General features: G+C 40.3%; 1 protein-coding gene across 1 annotated transcript; it reads right to left on the reverse strand.

The window, feature by feature from the left end:
• Positions 1-1,152: 1,152 nt before the first annotated feature.
• LOC140944708 (uncharacterized) lies at positions 1,153-19,058 on the reverse strand. The gene is made up of 12 exons (XM_073393826.1): positions 18,326-19,058; positions 16,523-16,709; positions 15,936-16,141; positions 15,365-15,524; positions 14,517-14,662; positions 13,062-13,200; positions 10,643-11,211; positions 8,420-8,612; positions 6,314-6,513; positions 3,073-3,232; positions 2,025-2,170; positions 1,153-1,253 (listed from the first exon to the last, which is right to left on the reverse strand). Exons 1-12 carry the CDS (start codon positions 18,817-18,819, stop codon positions 1,202-1,204), a joined length of 2,652 nt encoding a protein of 883 aa, XP_073249927.1. The 5' UTR covers positions 18,820-19,058; the 3' UTR covers positions 1,153-1,201.
• Positions 19,059-20,822: the final 1,764 nt, after the last annotated feature.

Below are 20,822 nucleotides of genomic sequence, written 5' to 3' on the forward strand. Positions count from 1 at the left end.
ACCGCCCTGGGCGCTTATTAAATTTTTGGACCTTGATAGCGGGCGCTTATTCGAGGTGGGCGCTTATTCGAGGCTGGGCGCTTATTAAATTTTCACTATTCTCAGCAAGTGAAGTATGTGTATTTTTCAACAAAACAATAAATGGTGGCAACAAAAAGCGAAGATGTAACAAAGCAAGGTTTCTGTAAAATACTCTGAAGAAAACTCCGTCTTCGGGAGGGTCTCTTATTATCTTATTGGAGTTTGTGTGGGAGGGAGTGGGGTGGGGGTGGGTGCTTATTCGAGGCTGGGCGCTTATTAACTTTTTCTGCCTTTAGGATGGGCGCTTATTGGAGGTGGGCGCTAATTCGTGGTTGGGCGCTTATTCGAATAAATACGGTAAAAAAAAAGGACAGCAAAAGGAATTCATCAAATTTTGCACTTGATAAATTTTGGACAAGAGAACGTAGTATATTATTCCGAACAAATGAAGCAATCAAAAAAAGTGTAGGGACGCTTCTTTCAAGACAGACCAGTCTACTCAATGATCTAAATAAAATGCATAGAAGTGACAGGGTTTGTAGTGAGCTCTTCACATTCCCTAATTTTCCACGGCTTTCTCCATGACCTTCTCCAGTTTTTCATGACCTTCTTAGTTTCAAAACTAAATCTCGTTTATGATATACAGTATGTATATATATTTTTTAAATAACTCAGTTCAACATGACTTACCAGGTTTTCCATGACCTGTACTGTCACGAATCCTGAGTGATGGAATTTTAACAAAAGGGCCTACCAGCGTGCAAAGAAAGTAGTGTCCGATAGCCCGGGGCTAGTGGATTTTGCTATCGGGCTAGTGAATTCTGTTTTTAACTTGCCCGACGGGCAAGTGATGTGTTTTGAGGAATTCTAATAACAAGAACTGTGAAATCAATTCTGCTCGTCAAAAAGCTTTTGGGGCTAGCTGAAATGACGTCTGGCCTAGTAAATGCTAGCTTCAACTTGCCGGAATGGCAAGCTGTAAAAATGATTTTCGTTGCACCCTGGGGCCTACAGCTGAAACTTAAATTTCATTTTGAATGATCGGCTTGTCCTGCAAGTTCTAACTTTTGGAAAGTGTCCTAGGTGCCAATTAATTTATATTTATTACAAATTCTGAGTGGTAATTAATTATAAGCTCAAATTGGATTTATTGTCAATATAACTTTTTTTTAAACTTTTTTCAAGGATTAGCAGGAGCCATTTCTTGTCTTTCCCTTTCTCTCTCTGGTGATCTGTGTAAAGGAATAAAAATAATAATAATGCACTTCAAGAATAATAATCCTAAATGGAAAAAGAGATGACCAAAAAGAGCTAAGGGAGATATAAAGTGATGCAATCACTGGGGAACTTCGCAATATTTATATGGCTTATCTTAAGTGTAGTGTAAAAGCTTGCAGCATGCACAAAGACAAAAAAGAAACAAAGAAGTCATCAAAATAGAGTCTCCCCACTACACAACAATATTAATATTTGAACAAGATTAGCTGACATAATGATATAACAAATAAACACAATAAAATAAGCTATCATCAATTCAACAAATGTGTTTCTGATTTACTGCTTGCAGTGCATCTTTTCTTTCAACAAATTCGCCCCTGAGCTGCCCGTAACCACCGGTGCGGATCCACATCCCTTCTACTGCTTGTGACATCATCAGTTTTAATGGTCAAGGAGTGAAGTGCAAAGTGAAGAGATCTTTCAAACCATACCAGAAGGGGCAGTAAAGGACACCGAAGAAAAAGGCAAAAAACCGTTTAACATTGACCTGAAAATTTCCAAGAAAATATTGTTCCACTGCCCACCTACCTTTCCTTTCATCTAATCCTAAGATCCTAAAACCTTCCCTGAAAAATTTTCCACCAAAATGAAGCCTACCAAATGCCCAGCCAAAAAAAAAAAATGAGGCACGAAAAGCAAAAAGAGAGGGGAGGAAATTAAAGTGCGGTTATGCATGGAGTGGACTGCTTACAGTCTAGTTTTTAAACTAATAAATTAACACTCACCCAGTGTTGTATATAAAAGCAGCAGGAATCATAATTAGCAAGGCAGCAATGCTGAACCATGAACTTGTGTGTAAAGTCGGGTTCCAGTGGAATGGGTGCTCCTGAAACAACATCCAGAATACAAACCCTAGGGGAGTGCATAATGACTGAAATAAAAACAAAAATACTCTTCAGTTAAAAGTATCGTTCACACTTTGGGCTTGTCACCAAGCTTGTTCAGGAGGTTTGTCAGCTTGTTGTCCTAACTACGCAGCTGGATGGGTGGCAAGTGATACTTCAGACTAAGGACATCTGCTGACCCTCTAGGTTGAGTTTATGATTCAAGGTAATCACCCCCTCCCTTCCTCCCCTATCTCCTCCCCCCCCCCCCCCCCACAAAAAAATAATCTTTTGACTTAATAGTCCACGTTCGATTTATTAAAATTCTAACATGACTCTGAGACTTTAGGGTCAAAATTACAAACTTTTTAAGCCTCCATTGTTTTGCAATTCCCAGAAGGGACTTGAGCACAAGGAAAACCAAACCAAATATAGAAAAAAGCCTCAGAGTCACATTAGAATTTTAATATATCGAACGGGGGCTGAATCAGGAAATTCCTGCACTAGTGGGTGCTCGGGCAAAGGAACTATGATTATTACAATAATAGTAAATGAGTAAATAATAAATAAATAAATAATGACCACATTTCACACGCTACTATTTTATGAATTAGTATAGGTAATAGCATGATTTGTAGTGATATTTGGCATTATAAATACCTCAAGTGATATTTCAAAATTGTTATTCGTAATTTCACGAGCCGTTAGGCGAGTGAAATTTGAGACAGTTTTCAAATATCACAAGTGGTATTTATGCCAAATATCACATACAAATCATGTTATTATTTGTTTATACTAAACCCATAAAGCTGTAATTTTCACATGTAGGTATTTCAAATTAAGCTGAAATACCACTGCTCTGAGCCAATCAAATTGCAGAAATTTCTCTTGTAGTAGTATAACAAATGAAATTGAGTGAAAGGATTAAAGGACAATGAAGTACACTCACCAACACTATAGCTAACAATGTTGCTCCTTCAGCGTAGCGCAGAAGCAGAGCAAATCCACTGACTGCCATGATGTAACCCAGGATAAACAGAAATGCAAGTACACCTGGCACAGAGGAACAACCTGCTCCACCAAATACACACTGAAATCCAAAAGTCCAGCTAGCAAAAAACAAATGGTCAGGAAAATAAAAAATTTGAGCTTACAACATCTTCTTCATCGTTACTTTAATTTTATTGATTCTAAAAGACGATTGTTTAGCAATTACATTGTTTATATTGATCATTGCTTGGTATCATAGTCAGGAGTTCATCTTCAACATTCAGCTGAAGAAACTTTGCTTTATTATTTTCCCTCTTTAAAATGAAAACAAATTTGTTTCAACAGATCTTTTCAAATAACCCTTGAATAACAAAATAATCCATATACTATTAAGAATTCCTTGGGCAGATACCAAATACTGACTTGACAAAGACAGACAGAAAACTTTGACAAATCATTATTTTAAGTCCAGCTAATAAACATTTCACTGTGTGGAAGTACATGTATTAGTGGAGGGTCTTATAGATATATGCTAACGTTACTACACTTCTTGTGTGGTTGTGTGTGTTTTAAGCCTCTCCTTGAAAGGAAGGAAATTTAAATTTCAGTAAATGTCATTCCTGGCTTTCTTGGCTATTCTTGGCAACACTGCAGTTAGTCACTCCAGCCTTTCCTTCAAAGACAGGAAAATTTTCAGTTATCCTGGCTTTTCGTGGCTTTTCTTGCTCTTGATAGAGTGATCAAATTCCAGGCTTTCTGTGAAAGCCAAGAGTGAACTCTTGGCTCTTCAGGCTTTTCCTGGAATGACAACCCAGGCTTTCCAAGAAAGCCTGGAAATCCTTCCTTTTCTTGGCTTTTCCAGGCTTTTTTGAGGAAAAAGCCTGGAAAAGCCAAGAAAGCCAGGATCTCCTGGCTTTTCTTGGCTCTCCCGGCTTTTTTTTGCAGGGGTAGGAGTGATTGTATCAACAGAATTGATATCTGACCACCCCTAGCCTAATTCAAAGTTATTTTATTATTAATAAGTTCTTTGAGTGAAAAAAAGAACAACAACAAACAATAGGACATGCAAAAATTTTATTTTTAAATCTGAACTCTCCAATGTTGTTTGCACATGCAAGCTATGTTAACTTACTATTTTAATGTTTTCTGAGAAATCACATTATAGGGCTCTAACCCAATAATATAACTTAAATAAAGCATTTGACAAGAAACACCTAAAAAATTATAATATTGATAATGATCGACGTTTGAAACAACAAATACTGTTACTTTGTTTGATTTTTCTTATTCTGAGATGGCATCAAATCATTTTATTATTGTCTTTATGATGACTAACCCTCGATGCCTCATTTTAAGGTAAAATTTATCTCTTTAATTCTACAGCAAGTGCAATTGAGGCAAGAAGGCTAATTAGCATAAATATAATTAAACTCATCACAATTAGATGAGCTTGGGCGCTGGTGCCTACAAAGTTGGTGGAGCCAGGCAATGCTCTAGCATGAGGAAGAGGTATCCATGGCAACCCTGCGAGCGGCCCCCACCAGGCACAGTCACACTGAACAATTCAGTGGAATACTTACCGACCAATACTTACCTGGCCCATACCTTAAGAGGGAGGGCGGGATGGGAAAAAACCAAAGCACAAAATGGCTTGAAACAGCAAGCTATTGCAACAACACTTTGCGAAGAACTGCAAGCAAGCAACTGCGAATATAAGTCACGAGGTGCCCCTGCTAGAGGCATCGGGCCACCCCTAGTATAGCTGGGGAAACTGCTGACCAGCATTGCTTCGAGGTTAACTTTGCCTAAATTACATTTAGCCACATTTAAACTCATCACCAATATATAGATGAGCTTGGGCATTGGTGCCTACAAAGTTGGTGGAGCCGGGCAATGTTTTAGCATGAGGAGGAGGTATCCATGGCAACCCTGCGTGCGGCCCCACCCAACCAAAATCTCCTTGGTGCTTGAAAAAGGAGGGGCCAGTAAAAAAGGATGAAATGGAACCTGCGACTCCAACAACCCCAAGCACCAAGCTGCAGCAGTTGCATAAAAAAAAAAACAGACAACACACTTACCAACGGAATTCAGCTGACAGTGAGAGCAACACCAAAAAACCGCGGTGCAAGCCCAGGGCAATTCAGTACTTAACTCGACTGCAATGTCAAAGGAGCTGTGGATAACAAATGGCAACGACACCTGATGTCAAACGAGCTGACTAGAGATGCCCGCAAGAGCTTCAGAAGGTGTGCGGATATAAAGCTGGTAAGCATTGCTAGGCCAACGTCCAAGAGCCTGAATTTGGTGGTCTGGAATACCATTGCGAGCTGCTACCATGCCTGCCCCAATGTGGAAGCCTTGGCTGGACAAATTGCCCTCAATCCCTGCGGTGGAGAAAATTTGCCGCCGCCAATCAGTCAGGATTGAGCGAGACAGAGGTTGACCATTGGCCAGTAAGAACAAGGGGCCAGGGACATTTCCTCGCAAGGAGAGGTAAGCCAGCTAAGCCTGAACTGCGCGGAGGGGTGCCCTTCCCAGACCAATATGGATGTGGCAACCCTGACGGAATGGATCTGTTTTTGACGCTTTTATCCGAACACGGAGGCAGGTTGGCGACTGGAGCAAATCCACTGTGATGTCTGTTACTGACAGATGACTAGCTGGAGAAAAGCTAGCTAAATTGGGGACTGTAAATTCTGCAGCACTGAGAAAACCAAAATAACCCAGCATGTAGGTAATCGGAAGGTGACGAGCAGCCGGGGAACCTTGGGAACCCTTGACCCCTGTTAACACCCGTTGAAGCCGCAGGCAATTAAGCAAAGGGTCAGGAAAACCTTGCTCACTGTGCAAGGAGTGAACTGCAGATAAATATACTTTAATTGACGAATGCTGAATCGAATCTGCCAGAAATGAAACAAACAAACATAAAGCCCAAAGCACAAAATGGCATGCAAACAGCAAGCTATTGCAACAACACTTTGCGACGAACTGCAAGCAAGCAACTGCATATATAAGTCACGAGGTGCCCCTGCTAGAGGCATCAGGCCACCCCTTGTATAGCTGAGGAGACTGCTGACCAGCATTGCTTCAAGTTTAATTTTGCCTAAATTAAAAATTAAAAAAATTAAAATTAAACAGTGCCACTGAGATTTTGAAATATTATATAAGGTGTATAATGGCTGCTATTCATAAGCACTCACTTGGCAATGAATTCATGAATGTTGTTTGTATGTCCAAAGCCAGGGATTATGTCAGTCCAGAATAGTAGCAACAAAGCTAGAAATTGTGATAATGAGGTCCAGAACAAGACAGATAACAAGCTAGCTTGAGAATTATGGCCGACATTTCCTCCCATTTTCACAGCTTTCTCTTCAACAATAAAAGCAGTGCCTGTAATTCCCTTAAAAGAAATCAAACAAACAAACAAAACAAAACAAGAACGAAATAGTTAACAGTTATGTAATTCTAATTATTTACTGAAAATGAAATAAAAAATTACCTTAATGCATATTATTTTTTTACAATTTTACATATTAACATTTATGTAAAAAAAATTATTTATGAAAACATCACATCACATCTAGGGATTATTTCAAGCAAAAAGTTATCAAACGATTGGTTCTGGAATGTCTCTACAGATTGCAGAAATTGACTCAGAATATACAAGTTAATTCCCTTGCTCTGTTGGCTCACTGTCAGTCGTTTGTCGGCCGACTGTTGGTCAACAGTCAGCTGCATGGTAATTAATTAATTAATTTCAAAAACTTATAAGACGCAAATATCTATATAAATATATTCAAATGCGCCATGGGGAAAAAAAAACAAAAAACAAAAACAAAACAATAATACTACTACTAATAAAAATTATGAATAATTATGATAGTAAAAATGATAAAATAAGATGATAATATAGATATAGAATAGAAAAACTAATGGCTAAAAGTTAAAAAGATAAAATCTGTTAGCAAAATCTTAAAAATTATAAGCTGAAAATTATTTATAGTCTAGTAAGCTAAAAATACAATCTTATAATCTAAGTGGTACAAAATGCTTTTTTTAAAAAGGTGAGTCTTCAACTTTCTCTTAAAAGTGTCAACTGAAATGGATTCCCTAATAAATCTCGGCACAGCATTCCATAGCTTAGGTGCAGCAAACAGAAAGGCCCGTTCACCGAGAGTTGCCTTGGGCTTAACATTCAGATAACTAAGTAGGGTACTGTCGCTGGAACTTCTTAAATTATATTTATATACAGGCTTAAGAGTAATTAAAAATCTTAAGTATGAAGGTGCTATATAAGCCCTTAAAAATCTTAAAAACAATCAACAGGATTTTAAATTCAATTCTGAACTTTACAGGCAGCCAATGTAAATCTACTAATAAAGGAGTAATGTGGTAATATTTTACTTTCATTGCATATTAATCTAGCACACATGTTCTGCACACGCTGTAGCTTATTGAGTTGATACTCCGGCAGGCCATATAAAAGACTGTTACTACATGGTACTAATCATTTGCCATCAAATTGTCAGCCAAACTAATTTTATGATCTTAACCTAACCATAGGAGTTCTGTATATGTCACTAACAGAGGTGTGAAATTTTTGGTTCGCACTATATATGCAACAAAGCGTTTGTACCACCATGGAAATCGTACTGGATGGAGCTTCTGTCCACTGCACACACAAGAAAGTTTGTGGCAGCGCAATTTCTGTGACAGAGAGAAGCTGTGTCACATCACTCGCCAAAGCAGAGAGTCGCATATCAGAGAGGTGTTCACCAATAGCTTTCCATATAACCCTCCAAGTTAAAGTTTTTGCTTGGTCGCCATTTGGCAACTAACTCTTTTGGTTTAGGGAGACTTTTCTACAAATCAAGTTGCCAGCTCCAAAACTTTAGGCACCATGGCGACCAAAATGGTCGCAACTTTGAGGGTTGTCATAGCACCATGAAAATCTACCTGGTATATAGTGTGAGCATAGCCTTACATTGAAGTGATAACAAAAATGCTAATAAGAGGATTGATATACTTAGGATATCACTTTAATTCTCTTTTCTTCAAATGACAAAGGTAATGAATGAATCAGACATTCAGTCAAGAAGAGTCACTGGTTATATTATAAGTACTGCTTGTAAGTAAAGTAAGGAAGAAAGTAACCTTTTTTAATGTGGTCTAATATGCTTAGCTGATTACAGTACTGCAAGTATCACTACTTTACAGCAGGTATTGCCACAAACAAAAATAAAAAAAGGAAACCAAAAAACACTAAGATACAATATAATACTTGCAAGAAACCAATTTCTACTTACAAATCCAAACATAAAAGCTATGGGCCAAAAGATTCTAGCAAGTCCAGTTGCTCCTCCCAGATCATGCTTGGTTGAGGCTTTGGGATCTATACATGGAAATATTGTCGGAATGAGACAAATAAAAAGACCCAGGACAACAAAGGCTGCAGATAGGAGCTTTCTCATGGTGGGAATCTTCTTTAAAAAAAGAAACCTGAAATAAAAAACAACAACAATGATCAATTAGTTACAGCATGCAGGAGGGCCTAGATCACCCTGCAAGAAGAGCCTCGCCTTAGTTTTGTCTTCTGGAGAGAAACGGAGGGCTCTGCCATGAATAGACCTCTTTAACTTGTTTGTTTTGTTTTCCCTTGACAGGTCATGTGACAACACTCTAGAGAACTGTTTCTTTCAAATTTTGTCTTATTCACATGCATGATCTATGCATGATTTATGAAAAGACAAAGGGTCAAGTTCCCCTGGGACCTCTACTGGGAAAACAAAACATTACAAGCTGAACAGATCTACTGTGTCAAGCATTGGAGGTCGCCCAAGCCCAACTTCTGGAATAGTCAATCTTGTTTTCTCTTGTCAAAATGGTTTTCTGAGTGGAAGCATCCGTTCACTAATAATTAAAGCACTGGTCATAACTGAGTCAGCTGTACCATCTCTATTGAGGCCTGGGTTCAAAACTGTACCCCTGCAAAAATCATGCACTACAAATTCTTATTGTACAATATTACTGAGACCTGCACATAAACATTTTTCACACCATATATTTCACATAAGCATGCATGTGAAAAACTAGTTAGGCTGGTTCATTTCACCACTTTTCTCATATAAATCAATCCTGGGATACTTTGGCTTTTAGGAACCCCTTTTTAACACACGATTTGTCATCAGGGAAATTATATGTAATTTAGCTGTGGATTCAGCACTATAATTGGAGGATAGTTTAATCAGCTTTACAGGAACTACGTAGGGGCCATAACTATAGGGGATGCATGTCCACTTAATAAGTTTTTGTGATATCTGGAATAATCAAGGTCTGATTAAGTGTTATTGGCCTCAGCCCTCTTAGCAAGACCTTATTTTCAAGATTCCACAAAAAAGCAAACAAACAAACAAACAAATCTAATATTGACTTTTACTCAATAATCATAATTTGTTTAAAGAAAATAATGACAAACATACCGATGACATGCTCTTGGAAATCATGCCATTGTATGCCAATTACCTACAGAATCTGTAGGTTGAGGTGTCACGAAAACTCAGACCCCCAATAAACCAAGACCCTTGGGTGCCTCGAAAACACAGACCTTAACTTCAATGTTTTCAAATTATTATAACTTACCATAGACCACGAGCAGTCCCTCTCTCTCTTTTATTTTTGTTATTTTTTGAGATAGCAGAGTGCATGCAACTGACTCAGCAGCGAGAGGCGAGAGAGAGGGTGCCGGGGGGCGTGGATGGGAGGCATTGCATGATACTTTCACCATGTCACAATATAGATTACCATATTGAAACAAACAAGTCAGCTGCCAGCTAACAAACGAGAGGAAAAGGTTTTAAAGTCAACAACAGATGCTATGACATGTCCCGTCGGTGTCCATAATTAACCAGGTTGTATAATGCGTGTTTTCGTTCATTTCAGGTCAAGGCACAACAAATTATTTCCAAGGCACAGATGTTTTCTAGGTCACTAGGATTTTTGATATGTTATATCCAACAAACAGAAAAACTCTCGCCAATTTTAAAATGCACAGTCATTCCCTGAAGGATGGGGTATTGTCATGGTCGACCTGAATCACCCTGTGATATCATCCCTGATCATATCCATATTAAAAAGGGGTCTGAGTTTTTTGGGGGTCTGAGTTTTCCAGACATGAGTCTTCAAGACATCTAGGAGTCTGAGGTCTCAACGGCTGAGTTTTCATATATGCGCTGATTTCCAAAATTAATTGTAGGCGATCTTAGCCAATGAGAAGACAGATGGTGAGTTCAAAGTAAAATATTTAACTTAATATATGGCAGCTTTGCATAATTGCTACATGCATGCAATTGCAAAATAGATCTCTTTAGCTTGTATGTTTGTTTTCCCAATAGAGGTCTCAAGGAATAAGAATAGTAAATAAGACGAAATTTGAAAAGAAACAGCTCTCTACAGTATTATCACATGACCTGTATTGGGAAAACAAAACTTACAAGCTGATAGGTCTATTGCCCAAAATACTTGATTCTTACCGGAACAATAGTGTTATGGGAATGCTGAAATTTCCAAGAATTGCCTGCAAATAAGGAGGTGTCCTTTTCCCACTGCTAGAAAACACAATAAATAGAGCGGACACTCCTTGAATGGAACCAAGCAGGAGTAGCAAACGACGATAACTCCAGTCTATTTCCGTGAAGTTATTTGGGCAAATGATATTACAGCAAAGCAGAGCAAAGCCAAATACAATTACGAACGAAAGAGCAGCGAATGAAGCTACGAAATAACTGTCCACTGTTGGTTTCCATTTTATCGATTGATTTGTAGAAGAGATCGTTGGCTGTGATGTACTGTCTATCCATAATGGTAGTGAAACGTATTGTGCTATTTGCCCTGTCACGCTCATTATGGCAAACAGAAGTGTGGCGAAATTGCGTGAAGAATAACAACATGATGTCAAATGCCTTATTCGAGGTTGTTTCTCTGAAGATCTAAAAAGTGGAACACTCTCTGCAGAGGCAAAGTTGTCTAGTACAGGTGGCTCGTAATCTTCTGGAGAAGTATTCATGGCGTAAAGAGATAAGCTTACTTCGGCCGGGTCGAGCTATAAATCCGCTGGGGTCCGCCGGCCGGTCTTCAGTCCCTGGCTTCAGTCGAGTTCAAAACCAAAAACCTTCAGCAAGGAATTGTTCGTCCCGTGGAGATCTTTTTAAAAATACGAATGAGCCTGCTCGCAGGCTAGCATAAAACCGATTCATCTGCAGTTTTGGGATCGGATTACATAACTTCTGTCATGTCAAATTACCGGCAAAACTCTGCAGGGTGCCATAATAAAGAAAAACAATGGGGAGGGCTGAGGGGATTTTTCAGGGGAGGAAACAGAGAAATTAAGGTGGGAGAGGGGAGGGTAGATGTCGATGAGAAACAGAAAGTTTCGGGAAGAGAGGATTTTCCTCTAATTTTCAGTCAAGAGTTTTATTGGTAATTATCAGAAATATGGCAAAATATCCGAACACGACAGCTCGTGACTAATAACACTGGTGTAAGAGTGAGAAACAACTATTTTAACAATATCCTAGACGATTACTTCGAGTCGTTTTTACTGTTACTGATGGAGTAATGATGACTCGTAGAAAACGTCTGAAATTCAGGCTATTTTAAGAAAAGTACTTTGTTTTCAGTGGAGGCATGTGTGGCCGAGCGCTTAATTTAATACCACCTCTGCTCGAACTCCGGGGTTCAAGCCTCGCCCGTCGCGTTGTTTCCTTGGACAAGGAACTTTACTCCACTTTGACATGTTTCTCTTCACCCAGGTGTATAAATGGATACCGGCGACATACTCAGTACTGAGGGTAACCCTGCGATGGACTAGCATCTTGTCCAGGGGGGAGTAGCAATACTCCTAGCAGTCCTAGGCGTGCTTCATGCTAAGGAAACCGGGATAAGCTCCGGGCCGTTTGGGCCTTTGGCTTGTGTGCGCCTTCACCTTACCTTACCTACTTTGTCTTCCGGATTAAACTCTTTCATGTCAAACTAAACAAACCAGCCGTGAAGGGTCAATGGTCGCGCAACTATGTCCGCATCACAATGTATGCATTGTTACTTGAAATATCTGTTTACTCTTTTTTGATATTTTTATTGTATATATGGCGATCAACTGAGGAGGTCTAGGACGAAACTAATGGGCCATTTCTGAGTTACCGCAAGCCTCTGTTTTAAAGGTGTTTTGAAGTGTGAAGCTATTGATATGAAGAAGTTTTTTTTTTTATTATTCTCTTGCAAATACAGTATAATTCATTTTAAATTCCACAAGCACTTAGGCTCGTTTTGAAAGTGAGAGTTCTTGGAACTCGGAAATTATTTTGTAAGTCGCCTTTAAATAGTGTGTATCTTTCTTGTGCGAGCGACATATACAAAATCTGAGCCTTGCAAACGTAGAGAGACGTGGGGGATTTCCAAAAGAAGTGACGGCCAGAAATACGTCAGTGTGCGTTCGCAGGCTATCTGGTATCTAAATGTCAGGAACAAGCTAAGAAGATTGCACTGAAAAAAGATTTTTTCGAAAGATCGAGAAGGAGTTCATTCTCTCTTGTTTCTTGATGTCTCCAATGATTACCATTGGACAGGAAGACAGGCATTTTAAGAGGCTAGAATAAAGCCTTTTGTGTCTGTTAGTGGATCTGTTTATTTATAAACTTGCAGCTCGTTATACTCGCCAATAATCACATGAAATTTTAAATGAAACTCAGTAAAAACAAGAAGAATTGCTTAGGGCGTGGTTAGGTGGTGAACAAGCCGGGATTCGTTTCTAGGTACTGTACTCTCGAGTTCAAATTTTCGGCCACACTAGTAATATTCATTTGCAATGTTGTTTGTTATAGATTATCTCTAAAAACCTCTTTGAGAGGGTAAGGGTAATACCATTAATTGAGGAATTCGCGTCATGTATTAAACGCTATAGCTAGTTGGCTGAGTGGCGTCTGAGAGAAGAGGTTGATGTAAGCCACCTTCAACAGAGTTGTATTCGCCAATAGAATCTGAATGGATAAACCCCTTGTGGTCTTCACCTGCATTTAAGGAAATCTCAGGCGCTCTAAAAGAATACAAAGAAAACAGAGTTAGATGAAATTTGACCATTTTGACTTTTTGAGTGAGACTCGATGGGTACGAATTGCGCAATGGGGATGTTTTGGGGACGCTATCACATATTTTAATGATAACACAAAAATTGCACTGGAGTACTCTGGGTCAAAATATTTTCCCCAAAAGAGTGCCATAATGCAATTCGATACAACACTGACTGACCTGTCCCAGTCCCACTGGTAGCCTACGAGCAAGCTCTCCTTTTGGGGGATATCGTGAAAAGTAGACGCGCGAGAGGCACGCGACAGGAGACGCGAACCCTCGCAGCTTCGCGCTTGCTCACAAGCAGTTCGAAAATGGCCGATAGAGCGCGCGAGAAATCTTTACCATTAAAGAAAAGAAAGGAAAAACAAAACAAAGAAACAAACTACATTATGAGAAGAGGGTATTTTTAAAACAGTTCTACCTCCAGGAAAATTTATCTCGGGATTCGACCGACTAAAAAAAACCCTCAAACTAATATAGACCCAATGTCCAAAAGATGCAATTAAAAAGTTTCCATATTGTCGAAATTGAGTCTATTATTGTTCTTTCCAAAATAAAGGCCCAATATACTGAGACAGGCCTCCTTAGTAGTGTTACACGCGTTTCTTCAGCCGAAAAGCAGCTCCACCCCACTAAACTATGATCAGCATCAGACTTGCCACTCACGATTTTAGAACCTGTTTCACGCTCTCACGATTTGACAACTGATTTTTTACGCTTTCTCGAAAAGTCAAACTCCAAAAAACTTTGGACCTGTAGAGTTCGTTTCCAATAGATAGCCAGCTCAACCCAAAGAAAACGCTTAGTAGGCTGAGTAGGTCGCGTTTGATTACATTCTTTTAGCCTACCGCGGCTTGCTGCTGCCACCAAATGTGCAGACTTACTGTTTCTCTTGTTTCAAGATGGTGCCAACAAAACACAGATATTACAAAACCTTACATGTAATTGTAGAATTGATCGTGATGTTTACTGCTCCAGCTTTAAAGTAATATAGTGATTTCCAGTAACCATAATCTCCACTGAAACCTGGAAGTCCTTTTACTGGGAAATTTGGGACATCTCAGGACGTTTTACTAATTTCTTACTTCTTTTCGCAGCTCTAGGTTCAGAATCTCACATTTTTTTTTTACTTTTAGGGGTCGGCAAGTCTGCAGCATTAACGATGTCAAGAAAACAACAACGAATGCCAAGAAAAAAATTAATGCCGCAATGAAGGTGGAATGATGCGGCGCTTATTCGAGGGAGTTAGTCTTTCTAGTTAATACGATATTTAATTCTTACCCCACGTTGTAAACAAAAATGGCGGGAACCATGAGCGCAAGCGCGCCGATACTGAACCAGGTGCTCACGTGACCTTCCGGGTGCCACTTGAACGGTGATTCAGTGAACAAAGTCCAGAAAATGAATCCTAAAGGTGTAACGAGTGACTACGTGAAACAAAAGCAATAAAAATCATTAACGTCACTGGCAATGGCGAAACCTGCCTCAGAATCCAGGTTTCTCGGACAGAATCCATAATTCTAAGACATTTTTATAAATTAATTTCATTTATTATGTCTTGCGTGATGGTTTCCCCTTTGCAAGACTTCAAATTTTGAACGAAGTTTGAATAATGATATCACAGAAGAACAGAAGTTAAAGAAAATTGCCCCAGGCTCATTTTCTTCAGGAAAATGAACTTGGTACATATGTAAGATTGCTAGTGCATAATATCCGACGAAAAAACTTGTCGGCCAACTCGCTGACGTAGCCTCAAAAACTCGCTAGGACCACGTGACCCGAAACGCATCGGCCACGCGCAACTGAGGCCTAGGGACTAGGGAAAATAATACTCAATACCAGCTCCTTTCTAAAATATTAATTCCACGCAGAGAAGGTCAATTTAGGGACGGACCATTAGAAAAATTATGGGGGGCGGAGGGGAATTTTCGAGCCGCAGGAATTTTTTTTCGTTATCAAATTCCATGTAAGAATTTTTGTTAGGCCACAGCATGAATATTTTTTAGGATTAATTGGCGTGCAAGAATTTTTTTCATTTAATTTTCCCTTGCGCGAATATATTTTTTTGTACTTCGCCCTCACCCCCATAAGTTTTCTAATGGTCCGTCCCTTAGTGTGAGTCGTTCTACTGTGACAATCGCCAGCCAGGTTGCTCCCTCAGCGTGTCTCAAAAGATTTGCTCCACCAACATAAGATACCACGTACATGAGGATAAACATGGTTCCTCTGATACCTGATGTGGAACTACAACCTGCTCCGTGAAAGAAGCACTGAATTCCGTACCACCAGCTACAAAAAAGACGAGAGAAAAGATCGCTCTTTATGAAAAAAAAATAAATCCGATTTCTCCAAACAGGATCATCAACAACAGCATTGGAAACGAGCTGAAAAGTGATGTTGCGCGTTTCATTAACCACCACACATTCAAATCTGCCTTGCCACAAATCAGGTTGCTGCAAGTTGCGTGAATACTGACTTCTGATTGGATAAAATTGCGCGCGAGTCGCGCCATACACTGGAGTTGGGCCGGTAAAACGGGTACAGCGGAGTTTTGTTGCGAAAAGTATGGCTACCTTCTACTTACTGCAACATATTTGGGTGGAAAAACGCGCAAAATCCCTTTCCAACTCGCACTTTTTAAATGAGGTGGTGTGACAAGCCAACTAATTTTCGCCCTGACAACAAAACAAAAGAACGTACTTTTTTCCAAATTCTCTGATATTGTCCACTTGGCCATACCAGGGAAGGAAATCCGCCCAAAAGAACAAAGACACGCAGAGCAGTTGGTACAACGAGGTCCAGAATAGAAAATAAACCAAGTTGATTCCCTTTTTTGATCCCTTGCTTTCCGTAATCTCCATCTTTACACCCCGTTCCTCTAACACATTCATAACGGCTGCTGGAACCTAGGGAGAAAGTGAAAGAAAAACTAAGCAAAGCTCTGATCGGAGGCAATTGCAAGGTAAGACAATACAAGGTGTTTTTTTAGTGATAATAAAGATCTATGTCAGCTAGACTTCTTACTACATCAAGTAAGAAAAGATAAAAACTCCGAAGGTCACCCCTTTAGGGGAGAAGACTGGGACATTTTAGACCAGCAAGCCAGGGAAAGGACGATTTATTCATACCCCCTCTATCTGCATTCTAGGCCTGAAGACAAGGAATTTTCACACCTTAATTTTGAACCAATCTTGTTCCTTAAAAGTTTCCCTATTTTCTGTCTGAGCTCAAGTCTCCCATCTTTCACTTTATGGGATTTTTGTGCGGAACAAACAAGAGGTACTTACAAATCCAAGCATGAAGATGATTGGCCACAACACTCTTGACGCGCCATGGGCTTCGTTCTTTGTTTTCTCTGCCTTGGGATCAACTTGTGGGAAAATTGTTGGAATGAGGGAAATAAAAAGACCGACAAACACGACAAGGGCACATAACAGCTTTAAACGGGTCGGTTTCTTGCGTAAAATGAGCAACCTGCAACATAGAGGTGGAAATATTATTACAAAGAACCGAGCTATACTATCTTGCCGGGGGAAAGGTCAAGGTTCAGAGCCCTTTCCCCCTCCCCAATCCACCGCTTCGCTCGCTGTTTTTTTTTAATGCCGTTCCACTCCGGTTTTTTTTTCTCATTCTTCTTGATAAATCGTGTATGTTGTGTTAGAAAAAAAAGGAGAATTCTAAGTATTATTCAGGTAAAAGAATACAATTTTATCATCTTTTCCACAGTGTATCATTGTGTTTGTAATATATGCAATCCATAATAAAAATGAGATAAGAAGCGATTTCCAGGGTGAATCAGGCCTGTTTCAAACGCCGTGCTAATGCCGCTGATGCGTGCCGTTCTAAGCTGGCTTGACTTCAGCAAGACTCTAAACACAACTGTAGCACGAGTTGATTTCAGACGTCGAATTTAACTCAGTCAAATAAAATAGCTCAGTGCTGCGGAAAACAAACTTTAAAAAAAGTTATTAAGTGAACTTTTAAAACGTAATCTACTGTATTTATAGCGGAGCACCATGGAAAAGAAAATTTGGTTATTTGTGCATCTAAGGTTATTTATGCATCAAAAACAAAACTGCCAAATGCAAATGCCAGGAGGGGATGGGTACGCCTGGAATTGACTGAGCCATTAATAGATAACTTTATCATTCGTCTGCTAGGTGAATCTCGGCAGTGTGGAAAAAGACGAACACGAAAACGAGGAAGGGCGCCCTGCAAGCAGAAGTTCCTCTCTTACATGGCTTTTAGTGTTCACGAAGTCGTTCTCTCGCTTAAACGAACTGCGCGACTGACAAGCGACGCGAACGACTTCGTAAACGCTAAAAGCCATGCGAGAGAACAAGAGAGAAAAACCTCTGCTCGCAGGGTAGAGGAAGAAAGATCTTACAATAAAAAACAGGAAAACAAAACAACGGCGGGTTCAGGGTATACGAGGTTAAACAGCGGAGATGTTTTGTTACTTCTTAGCCTGCGTTGCAGTAGTCTCCCTCGCAGCCGTTTTTTGGATGTCACGCAACGCTAAAGAGGGGGAGCGGCTTTGCAAGGATTGTCTTTGTTTCCCCGTTGCATGCAAAGCGTAATTCGGGATCAAGCAGTGAGATAGCTTCTACGGGAATTTCAGCGTGAAACTTGGAGGAAAAACTGATTTTTTTTGAAAAGAGAAATACAGTGCGAAAAGTATAACATCGTTCACGCGTCAGCTGAACTTGCGCGCTAGGGTTGGTGGACAAATGATTTATGAACACAAACGAATGCTCAGCGTCTTTTGTCATGTTTTGTTGACGAATGCCTGGACGTATAAACTGAGTTTAGCGTGTTCGTTGCGTTTACCGTTAATTTAAAATTGCGTCGTTTGCTTTATACAACTACAAGCAAAATACGGATATTTTTCCTGTTGGGTCTGGTCTGCTCTGATCTGCTCTCTCAGCGGGATTAACCTTACATCATGGCGTGATCGGTTGGCGTGACTACTGTTTATATACAAGGTAGAACGGCACTGGGGCCACTTAATGTTAAATCATCCGCTTCGATGTTCATGACAATGCCGGCCGCACGAATAAATTTTCAAGTAAACAATTTGTGCAACTCACCTGAACAAAACAGTCAGTGGAATAATAAAGTTTCCAAGGATCGCTTGAAGATATGGCGGTGTCCGCGATCCCTTGCTTGCAAACACAACCAGTAATCCATTCAGAGCATCGCAAAAGCCAACCAAAAATAGCAGACGATGAGGAAAGCGTTTTTCAGTTTCGCCGAGTTCTTGAGGCGACATAATCCGAATGAGCAACGTTCCCAGACCAAATATTATGACGAAGGACAAACTGGCAAATGACAAGACGAAATAGCTGTCCACCGTTGGCCCTGAAGTGTTTGCGTTTGTAGAGTCAACCCACAGAGGAAGGCTTACGTTCTGCCCAACCTGACCTGTTACCGCTAGAAACGCAAATAAAAGGTTGGCCCAGAAGAGGGGGATCTCAAAGAACCCTATTTTCACCGTTTTCTGTTTTCCATACTGACCAAACCGAGACGGTGACACATAATGGTTGTCTGTGTCCTCGAATGCTGGGGTAGTTATGGCAGACATTTTAGCGGGTGAATCAGGCCACTTCAAAAGGTCGAAGACAGTCGACTGGACTTAGCTTTCAAAAAGACTCTCTAAGTCACCCTTTCAAGTTTCAAATCTAATTTTGTATGCTTTCATTCGCGTTCTTTTGATCTTCAGCCGGCAGGCGGAAGTCACTCTGTGTCATAATTTTCGCTTGTTGATGCTTTAATGAATGCTGTTTCGCAAGCCATCACATGATCCGCCAGCCTTACGCAATCCGCTACATCTGAGCCTGTGGTCACACGTAATTGTTTGTTGTTGTTGTTGTTTATAGAAATTTCAATAGTTTTGCATCTTACATGATAAAACTATCAGTAAACGAAACAAAATGGAGTAGTTTGATAGCCAGGAACCGCCCCTAGAGCCCATTTCTCGATAGTCCCGGTAAACTTTCGGGCCCGAAATCAAATATTCAAATCGAAATATAAAGAACAAGAGCGCGGGTCCTGGCCAGCAAAATACTCCATTTTTTTTTTCGTTATTTTCTTTTTCTGTTAGATGCAAAACTACCTAGTATATAGCCCATATATGGCAGTATCTCCCCCCGGGCAAAATACTCATGTCGATTTGAGTGTGTCTGCATTTTGGCGGTAAAGTAAGATCAGTAGTCGAGAATACAAGTACGTGGTCACCCGGGTTTTGTTGTAGTCGATCGATCGTAAGTCAGCAATACATGTTGCATAAAACTGGAAGCTCACTAAGGCCCAGTTCATACGTCGTGCTTCTGCCGTGCCGAACCTAATTAATATTGGGTTCGACAGAAGCACGGCATAAGCACGACTTCAATTCAGACGTCGTGCCAGAGTCGAACTTAATTCAGGGTTCGCACAGTAGTCAGTACAGCGGTAAGCGGTAACGAAAATGGCGCCGCACCGTAACCTCCAGCGTAAATTGCTACTTTTAAAACTCTTACAAAACTCGAGGAGGAGAAGAAAAGAAATGCAGCAGAAAATCCTTTTCCTTTTGACCGTCAGGCGAATGTTATTATTAGAAGTTTTCTTTCTTTCTGCTCTTCTTATTTGTTCCGAGAAAACCACTCCTGATCGATCATGTCGACGGCTTCCCCGTAACAAGGGATGGTTCGAAGAAGTATGGAACACATACACTGATCAGAGGTTCAAGAAAACGTTTCGTGTATCAAAAGCCACCTTTAATTTTATCCTTGGTCGTATACAACACGATTTCGATGACACTGACTCAACATCGCCGATCGCTTCCTCGTCTTCCTCTTCATCTTGTTCTTTATAGCCAGCTAGTGGAATATTTTCGTCAAAAGGTAGTTCGTCTTCTGATGAATTATCGGACTCTGCAGCACTGCCAACCAAGGAGGAAGGAGCATGCAAACTTGCACGGAAAGCCGCCATGTTTGTTTTAAACCATTACGCTTCTGATTCCTGGCCGTCATGCGCAGAGGAGCTCTGGGATAATAAACAGAATCAATGCGCATGCTCATTGAAGGACATTTTTCCTCGAAGCTACTCGCGGGACTCGCAAGATAACAATTCCTGCGAAAAATACATTTCTGAAATTTATGCATTTAGTTCGACACGGCATAAGCACGACGTCTGAATCGCTGCCGTGCCAGAGTCGTGTAGCACGGCAGACCTTGTCGAACTTAATTGTTCTGCCGCACTAAATTAAAAACTTTGATTCAGACGTCGTGCTTCTGCCGTGCTTGTGTCGAACTTAATTCAAGAATTAAGTTCGGCACGGCAGAAGCACGACGTATGAACTGGGCCTAAGACCCTGTTTACATGGAGTGGGGGACCCCGGTCTAGTGGGGTAAGTTTCTTTTGTTTTGTGTCCCCCAGAGCGTGAAAACGAAACTTACCCCACTAGACCGGGGTCCCCCACTCCATGTAAACAGGCACTAAGTGTCTGTTAAACATACGTGACTCACTACAGGAACTGAGAGAATGCTACCAACGCGCTAGTACATCACGCTAAGCATGTCAAACGTCACGAATATAAGCATACCGTAT

The sequence above is a fragment of the Porites lutea genome, chromosome 7, assembly GCF_958299795.1.
Source record: "Porites lutea chromosome 7, jaPorLute2.1, whole genome shotgun sequence".
Classification (NCBI taxonomy): domain Eukaryota; kingdom Metazoa; phylum Cnidaria; class Anthozoa; order Scleractinia; family Poritidae; genus Porites; species Porites lutea.

Coding starts and splice junctions, on each gene's coding strand:
- LOC140944708 (XM_073393826.1), bottom strand. CDS start 18,819: ATGTCTGCCATAACTACCCCAGCATTCGAGGACACAGACAACCATTAT. Junction 15,525..15,935: donor ATCAGAGAATTTGGAAAAAA/GTACGTTCTTTT, acceptor TCTTTTTTGTAG/CTGGTGGTACGGAATTCAGT. Junction 6,514..8,419: donor TAGCTTTTATGTTTGGATTT/GTAAGTAGAAAT, acceptor ATTTCTTTTAAG/GGAATTACAGGCACTGCTTT.